Source organism: Orbicella franksi, chromosome 7, assembly GCF_964199315.1.
Source record: "Orbicella franksi chromosome 7, jaOrbFran1.1, whole genome shotgun sequence".
Lineage (NCBI taxonomy): Eukaryota > Metazoa > Cnidaria > Anthozoa > Scleractinia > Merulinidae > Orbicella > Orbicella franksi.
This window is the reverse complement of record NC_138151.1, coordinates 23,054,407-23,064,079: the sequence shown is the minus strand read 5'-3', so window position 1 is coordinate 23,064,079 and position 9,673 is coordinate 23,054,407. Positions and strand designations below refer to the sequence as shown.

The window sequence follows — 9,673 nt, the reverse complement described above, 5'->3', positions numbered from 1 at the left end:
TCGCAGTTTTTTATACATGTAAATTATATTGAGCTGCCATAAAAATAAGAAAAAAATGTTTTACCTTCGGTGCTTGAAGTGTCCGTGGGTGCAGGAGAAACTTGTTCAATAGAATTGGGATCGACTTTGAATCCATCAAAATTATCTTCTTCTGCGGCTGTCTTCAGAACATTCAACACCTCACTAACGACTGCACTTCGGTTGAATTTCATCTCAAAATCTACGATAACGCTGCCACACCTTAAAACAAAAAGATCTCATTGCACTGTGAAAAACCTATGGCAAAACAGAAATGATAACTTCCTGAGCTTCTACCAGGACTAAATCATGGTGATAATAATTGTTAAATTTGTTAAACGGTTTAAGAGCAACAAGAGCGGGGCTAAATTAGTTTATTTTATATATATTTATGTTTTCGAAAAGTATTGAAGGACTCGTTCCCGAAACCAAATATCCCTTCCGGGCTACCCTTTTATGACACCGTTTTTGACTGCTACCTGTTTTTTAAAGAAGAGTGTAGAAATAAACTGATGCAATAGTAAGAAAGATGATTACTTTTTTGTGCCTGTAGACCTATAAATCTTTGATAAACACACAAGAACAGCGCTAGCAAGTAAATAATTCAGGCATTTCCCAGTGAACGTGAAAGTATAACACCTTTTTTGCCACCTGTTTCACTAGTTTGTTCCTTCACACCTTCACCTGAATTGCATTTACTTATAGCAACAGAAGGCGATGCAGTATATTGCTAAGCTCGCCATGTGAGTGCAGCTCTAGGTGTAAAACATACACTATTAACCCGAGTAGCTAAACGAGGGCTAGAAAATATGATCTAGTTTACCGTCCCAAACGTCACAGCATTACCATCTTCCTTGTTCGGTCCTTTAATAACCAACACCTCGTATACCTCATAATTAAGTTCACAAAACACAAACAGAATGAAAAAGTATTTATCATACCTACTAGCTACAGCTTGGGCGGATAAACAACCCAAGTGTCTGACACGCTCACAAGCCTGAAAAGAAAAATATTAACTCACTCAAACCATCTACTGACAGCATAGAAAGTTTCCATGCGCGTAACATTGCATGCAAAAGTTGATAAGTTAAAATTTCACTTCAATTTTCCATTGCATTATCCTTTAACACTTAGTATGAGTACATAAATACGCGCGTTCAAAGATTTTGCGGCACCATGATCTTTTTAGTTTCCTAAACCAAAGAAGTTAAAGTGAGAAAAGAGTCCATTTTTTTATTTGTCAGTGTTAAAACTGCTTTGGGTCAGACTGATGCAGGACTCCAAGCATAGTTTTGAAAAATGCATAAACAGTGCGGAAAAATATAATATGGCACACAAAGAAAACATAACATGACATAATTAATAAAGTACACGAAAAAATTACTCCATTCTGATTGGCTGAGAACAGTTCAGTTTAAGTGTAACACAAGTGCAATTTTGTGGGGAAACTTTGAAAAATGTTTTCTCGAATGAGAAAAAGTGAAAGATCTTCCGGCACTTCCTCCACGCGAATTTTTTCATGCTTATATTTTTAATAAGTAATCATACGGCTTTTCTCGTTCAATTTGCAATTTCAGCTTTTTCAAAATGTCACTCAGGATATCCATAAAACCAATCAAAATACCAACCACTTAACCCACCAAACCTTCACCATATTTAGTCCGGGGGGAAGGAGGGATGCAATATTAATCAAACGTACATGGCATGTAAAGTCACGTGTTAATCACTCCTAAATTCTTTCACTTTTCAAAAATTCCGCCATCTTGCGTTTCGCAAAATTATCAGAAATGTCAGGACAGTTCCAAAATTGATTTTTAACCAATCTACCTTGTTTGACCACTCTAGCATTATTTTGTTTAAGTTATACAAGTTATTATAGTTGTTCCCCCCCCCCCCCCCCTACAGCCCAGGCTAAACAGGTTCGCAAATACATATTTTGAAACAGTTCAATCATCAAAATTTGATAGTGGATGATGAAAAATTAACTATTAAGTTCTCAGATAGCAATGCTCACATAACATGAGTGCACTACAAATTATGCTCATGAAAGAGGAGTCCGGTGGCATTTTCAGCCTGTGATTGCGGTGTCTTTGCTCAAATTGCTTCTTAGGTGTCGCTGGTAATATTAGTAGTATGTATTATCCCGTTGTAACAATGTAGAAATAAAAACATGTGTAGCGGACAAATCTTATCCGCGGCATCACTAGATAAAATTAACTGAAGCAACTTAATGCGGATGATTCTTCTGCTCCAAAGACTTTCAAAAGAAGGTGTAGCACACGTCGGTTTAAGTTATTTTATGCATTAATCGATTGTCTGCGACATGAAAAACAAAATAACTCACCAAACTGGGAAACTTTTTCTCAACGTCTAATCGTTCATCACAGCTCTTATCTATGATCACCGTGGCGGAAATGGTGCTCTCTACAACTTGAATAGAAACTAAATACATGTAACACAAAATATCACCAGGTAATGGGGAGATATGCAACGTATGAAACGTAACTACTGCAAAGATGGTAACCTCAACTCTCTAACCACAGAGATAAAACTACAGCATGCGCTGACTTGAATCACACAGTACAGCCCACTTCAGCCATCGTACTAATAATCTTGCACAAACGAAATATGTCTGAGTATCGAACGTGTCCAGCGTGCAAATATGTTGACCAGTCTAATCATACAAAAGAGATTTGCATGTTCATGCAGATAATACAACGAGGCCCCTTAAGATTCCAAATCTTAAGTTGAACATGACATGGGTGTTCTCATATACGGAATTTGAACCCAAAATGTCTGGATGTTAGCCACAATAATATTTTCTTTTTTTTCATTCAGTTTTTTAACAAAAATCCCAATTTAAAAAATCCCTAAAGTGGTCGGTGTCGCTTAAGGGAGCTTTAATTACAAATTTTTCTGAGAACGTAATTGAGGTTTCCCGAATGTGGTCAACTGTGAACTCGCAAATGTGTGTTATTTTTAAACTATCCAAACATTTTTAGCAAATATTTTCTTACGTGTTCTTGAGTTCTTGTATTAACTATTTTTGTTTCACTACGAAAACCAAATAGTTGTTTTCTGAAAATTCCGGCTATTTTCGTCTTGGCATCTTATCTCAAATTTTTGCACCAATATGTTCTCGTAGACATAACTCATATCTGATTGTCTCCCGCTGGTTTCCGTTGTTTCTTAGCTAATCAGAACCAGTTTGCGACTTTCACTCGTGGTGAAAGCTGCACCACTTTTCGTTGGTATGCTTTTTGTCTAGCTTCCTAGAATAATAAACACCTACACAACAATTTTCTGGGCAACCAGGCTTTAATAAAATGCTTCAGGTCCATGAATCACAATTGCCATCAACTAAGAGCACTCCAATAATAAACACAAAAACAAAACCCTCACCTTTAGTCGTTGGCTTTGGCAAGGTGGTTACTGTAGTTTCTACAGACTTTTCTGAGATTGGAAAAATAACACATTTTTCATACAGAGCTACCAAACATTTTCATTGCGGTTGTATTTTGTTCAGAAATCTAGGCTCGTTGCATTTTTTAATTGAGGGATTTCCATTTCTCAAGAAAAAAGGCGGATGTTCTTCTTTATAATATGGGTGATGAATCCTGAATAAAACAACCGCTTTGAATATGCGATATGAGAATTTTGATTAAATAAAAACCCTCTTCAAGTTAGAAATGCAGTAAATTGATGCAAAATGATAAGGTTAGCTTGCAGAGTGCACTAACATATATAGTAAAGTTTGAGGGAAATTGTGAAAAGTTCTCTTTAAAGCTATTTTCAGTAGCTTCGCAGCAGCAATGCTATTTCTTTACCATAAGAAGTTCCATATGGAACCCTACCGACGGTTTTATAAAATAGTCTTAAAATTTGATGGAAAAACACCATGACTGCAATATCTAATAATAGTATCATACAATCTAGATTTCTTCTGACACAAAATCCTTTTACAAAGCAACAAACTGAGGCACCATGAGAGAGTCAATCAGTTAGCACGGAGTAGAAATATTAAGGATTATGGGAGAAGCTGCAAAAAGTTACCTTTTATGTCATTTTCAGTAGCTCCACTCCAATTCTCTATGTTTGCTAAAGATGTTCCACGTATGGGCCTTCTATAAAATTATCTCTTACAATTTTAAGAATGGGTGCCGTGACTGCCATATAGCGGAGCCCCATACTCATATAAGAAAGAAAAGGAAACCCCCATGAGCTGATTTTCTCATGGTTATCATGACCAGCGGTATTCCTTGCGGGCGCTTACGCACGACGGCGACGGCGACGGCGACGGCGACGACGACGACGACGGACTCGCGCAACATGGCGGCCATACTCTAAATAATAGTTTGACAGAGACATGCAGCCTTGGTTTACCATATCGCGGGCTCAAGTTTACAGCTCATCGCGGTCATGTGTTTTTTAAGTTGACCGCTTTTCAAGTGCTGGTTTTCGATTGGATCGCCGGCTCATGTCAGGTTGACTTGTTGAAAACAGGGCAGGATTGTTCGGAAGCCGGTTAACACTAACCCAGCATTAAAAGTTAACCGAAGTATAACTTTTTCTTCTATACAAATGTTTTTTGCTGCTTTGTTTTGTGCATATAGTGATCATTAAAACTCAAAACAGAGGGCCAAACAATGTAAAGAAAACCTGAAGACAAAGTTGCAAAACTCCAATCAAAATTTTACCTTTTCCTGAATTAGCTTTATTTGGCTCTGAACAACCCGGCCCAGGGGCTACGCTTTTAGGTTGGCCTAAATCTATATATTATTGCAATAAAAGCTATATTGCGTGATTAATCTTGTAAAGTGCCTAATTTAGCAAACAAAACAATACAACCTACCAACACGTAACTGGACCGTGACAGTAACGTTTCCTAAAGAGTTTTCGGCAAAGCAGGTGTACCATCCACTATCATCTAACACAGTCTCAGGAAACTTCAGAGTGTTGTTGGTATTTATCATAGTGCTCGGCCAAGTCTCATTTCCATTGTACCAAGTTATGGTGGGATGAGGATTTCCAAGTACTGGGCAAAGAATTGATGCTGAATCTCCTTCAGACACATCAATAATGTGACCTTCTTCCTTGGTAACCGCTGGGGGATCTGAAGGAACCAAACAAAGAGAAACCGCACAATAAGGCCTTTGATGTCAGAACCGTAACTACTGTTGCCTAAAGTGCAATTTTGATGTCACAAACATGCTTGCGACTGGTCCAGATATTCTGTTCCTGTACACAATCTCTGTTGTAAAATCCCACTGGAATATTTTGAGTTTTCCACCACAATTGTCATTGTCACACTAAACCTGTCTCAAAAAAAGAAAAAAACAATAATGCTGGAGTAAGACGTGTGTTAAGAAGCCTTGGATTGAGCCGTTCTCCAAAGCTGACCAAATTTAAACGGGAATCAGTACACAATATTTGTATTCTTGGTACTGGACGGGAACTAGCTTGTAACTGAGGATGATGCGTGGAGTCGTTTCAAAATTCTTATGACATTAGTCTTTTTTTAATGATATATCCCGCATTAGCCTTCATGGCAAGCTAGTTCCAGTCCAATACCGAGAATACGAATATTTTCTATTCATACATGAAGACCGTTTCATTAGCACAGGTACAATAAGGTATTTGTTATATCAGATTAGTGGTCAACAAAATGATAATCACCAAAAGATTAACAAAATTCATTCCAGGGCGCCTGAAGAGATCCCGGAATACGGAACTGCAGTTTGGAGCATCAAGCCATATCCATTTATAACAGGCTGGTAGAAACGTTTGTGTTTTTCTGGATGAAAGCACCAGTTGGTTGTGCAGTGGTTATGTCAGAAAAGAGCACTCTTACCTTCTTAATACTTCAGAAGCAGGCAATAATGGCTTTTAACTGATAGACCTTTTCACTCTCACTTGTAAATTGCTTTTGAAACATTTTTATGCAAACGTACGTTTAATAGTAGTATGACCATGAGATCACACCTATACAAAAACATAAACAATGTAATAGTTATTTTCTTACACTGCACATCAATGTCGACCATTGTAGAGTCCGCTCCACAAGTGTTGTTTGCAGTGCACTTGTATTCTCCAGCTTGAGCCCTAGTTATGTTGGTAATGTTCAACAGATTTCCCTCAATAATTTCACCACTTTTGACGTTCCTCCAGATAACGGTTGGATCAGGAATACTAGTTACATTACAGTAGACTTCAACATCGGTCCCTTCCACGGCGATAATATTTTTTGCCTGTTTGACAGTGGCTGCAGGAGCTGTGAAAATGAATTCATGTAACATATAACTTTACCTGAAAGTCATGCAAGGAAATTAAAGAGGAAAATGGTCCCAAATTACGAGGTCAACACTGAGTTCCAGCCTGATTTTGGAACAAAGCTGCTACTTTGTGAGTTTCTTCTTCAACTGGAGACCAAAACACAAGGATAGAGCGAAGGTCACACTCTTGACATTCAGATCTCAAGTTCAATGCCCTGACCATCGGGCCACTGCATTATGGAGAAGTATTTGTTGTAATCCTACGGATGTTTGTTCAGCAACTACGCAGATACATTGCAACCTGTGATGTGACAACAAATGTCTAGTAGAAAACAAAACTAGACTGCTTGCCCTTGCTCTCTGTGTTGGAAAATCAATAAACTCGATTAGACCTCGTGAAAAGTGATCAATTGGTATAAAATATATTACAAGTCTGGAAATGATTAGGACGGTTTGACCTGATCAGATTATTCACCGTGTGTTATTGGGCAATAAGCTTTACGTAGACAGAACGCTCTTACGGTAGAACTAGGATTATACATGTAATAGGTATCCTGACATTTTTTGGAGGGGAGAGATAGAAATATCCTCAAACAATGCCCCTATTCATTTCACGTTGTCAAAACCAGAGCTGAGCTATCAGCTGGTTCTTCTGATGGTTGTTAGTAAAATGATAAATAAGTGAAAAAGCAAAGAGAATTACCGTAAGAAAAGTTTTTGTTTGGCGAGCCTAAGTAACACTCCAATTACACAGACTCTTAATAGTGCTCCGATTGCCTGAATAACACTCCGGCTAGCCTGTAGTGAGTAGCACCCTGACTAGTACTCCGGTTAGTCAAAATAGTGCTCTCGTAGCTTGACTAGTCTACAATGTAGATCTTTAGTGATACTGATACTTAATATATTCATGCTAACATTTGCCACCAAAATAAGTTATGCGAGCTCACCAAGAACAGTCAAGATGGTGTCACTGCTTCTAACAGTATCTTGGACAGAATTATTGGCCTCACATCTGAATACAAACTGGCCAGCATCTTCCATTTTCATTATCACTGTTCCCAATCCCATATTGCAAATTACAGTATCATTTTCATATAGCAAATAAGTATGGACTGCTGGGTTAGCTTCAGCGCTGCATGTAAAGTTTATGATGATTCCTGCACAAATTTTGTTTGTTGTATTTGTAGCTAAATGAACATCGTCGGGCTTATCTAAAGACAGGAAAGAACAAAATCAAAAAAGTTAAGGCCAGAAAACAAAGCATGTCATAGAAACCACTTTTATCGTTGAAAAATAATATCTTTCAATCAATATGCAGATCTTGGGTCTCTATATATTATACGGTAGTCATTATTGCCGCCAAGCAAGTTACCGTTTACATTCTCATAACAAACCCAACTGTCCCAATGCATTGGTCATCAAGCTTAACTGACAATTATCATAATTTAATACGTCACACCAAACGTAATATTTTAGTCAGCTTGTCTTCGGGAAAGAACATTTATGATGGGCGAAATCGATATCCACTGCAGGCATGCCCTTTCCCAACGGCTGTAGGGAAACGTTTTGGCTGATTAGGTCTTTTCCTGGTTCTTTCTCCTTCTTCTTTTCACTTCTTTAGTGATTCTTTCTGCATTCTAAGAGGTGCTTTTCTATAACGATGGCGAACGGAACCCTCACCGTATAGCAAAATCTTTAGTAGGCGGTAGTATTTCATTCTTAAGCGGCTGGTCTCAATGGTGGTGATCTCCGCCTTTTGGAGGACCTCGAGGTTCTTAAAGAAGTCACCGCGATGGCGTCCATACGTGCACCAAGTCTGGCATCGTACAAGAAAATAATATGCTGATCATTTTGATTTATTTGAGATTGCTGTTGTCCCAGGCTGGTTTGCAGTCTCCATAGGTGGAGTTTGCATTGGCCAGTCTATTATCCACTTCTTAGTCAATCATAGAATCTGAAGAGATTGTACAACCCAGATAGTTGAACTGGTGGACAACTTTCAGCTTGGTCTGGTCAATGAATATTCTTGGTTGACACTACTCTTCTTTTCGGGGGAGGCTTGCCGATGAGTTCAAGTCTGGAAAGCAAAGTTTTTTCAAAGCAAGAAGTTATTCGCTGAAACGCTTTTAAGTTTTAGTGTGGGGCACGGGGGCATTAGCTGCCCCAAGGTCTTCCTTTGGTCTGGTAGACGTCTTAGGTTGAAGAGACTCCCATCAGTGTGTAAACGAATGTATTTCTCGTCATCTTTGTCCAAGTCTCACCTGAGCATCATGCTGAAGAGGGCTGTGAACGGTGTGAGGGCTACGAGGCGTCTCAGTTTGAAGCCGTTTGATGGGCTGTGACAGTTCGTTGCTTTGTCTGAGCTGGCTGGATCATGTTCAAAACCAGCGGCAACCTGGCTTTTCCAGGATTCTCTAAAGACCGTTTCTGCTCACGATGTTTCGGGCAGATCGATGAATGTGTTTGACTCTTCTCCTATATCTGTCTAAGGACATGTCTGTTTTGCTACGGTTGCTTCTGAAGCCGCACTGGCTTTCAGAAAGTTGAGCTTTGGCAATGAACGATACAAGATTGTTCAACAGCAATCTTAACAAAAATGTAACTTCGATGGAGAGCTCCATTTTCTGCTTTGTTCTTGTACCGGGTAATGGTAACTCCACCACAATGGTCGTTTACCCTGCTTCCGACAAAGGGCATAAAACTTGTGTAGAGAGCTGAACCTCCATTTTTCTAGACCTCAAGTGGAACACCGTTAACCTCGGCGACTTGACCGCTCATCAGCTGTTCTATCTTGCAGTTCTATAGTCTCATCATGTTCAGTTTTCACTAGCGGTTGTGCAATGCTAAACTTGTAGGGTCAAGAACAGTGCGTTTATACTGTAATTGGCGCTGAAGTGGGTGTGGAAGTGTGTAGACCAGTGCCTTAAGATAGATTTCTTATCAGTGAGGGCTTCTTCCCATCTGCACTCCGTATGGGGCTTCACTTGTGGTAAGAGTGGTCGGTACACAGGGTTAGGGTTCCCACGATACTCGCCCAAGGGTGCAAATAGCGTGTGTCACCCAAGCGTGCGCTGTGCCAGGCTGAACCACCACACGTCCTGGATTACCCGCACCTTTCGTTGTATGGGTCTGCAAGCATGGCGGAAGGCTTATTTCTTCATTGGTTTGACCAAGCGTGTCAAGATTATGTTTGTAGGCCGAATCGTAAATTAGTCAGGCATCCCTCACCCGCGTAGCCCCCTGGGGGCTAGGAACTGTTTCGAAAACATTATGGGATAGGTAGAAAAGAGTACATGGCGAGAGAGTTTTGTAATTGAGAGTGACGTTGAAAATATTTTTTTTTAAGAAAGCAATTCCGACTCGTCAGAATATTGTCTGAAAAA

At 39.4% G+C, this 9,673-nt stretch overlaps 1 protein-coding gene across 6 annotated transcripts in view; it reads right to left on the bottom strand.

The window, feature by feature from the left end:
* The window catches only part of LOC145492241 (uncharacterized), a 629,788-nt gene that overhangs the window by 615,891 nt on the left and 4,224 nt on the right, over positions 1 to 9,673 (bottom strand). For all 6 annotated transcript variants that reach the window (XM_081471602.1, XM_081471598.1, XM_081471600.1 and 3 more), the window contains exons 3-4: positions 7,238 to 7,501; positions 6,041 to 6,289 (exon numbers count right to left, since the gene is read on the bottom strand). In XM_081471602.1, the coding sequence (XP_081327728.1) occupies positions 6,041 to 6,289; positions 7,238 to 7,501 (513 nt within the window). The remainder of the gene's footprint in view (positions 1 to 6,040; positions 6,290 to 7,237; positions 7,502 to 9,673) is intronic.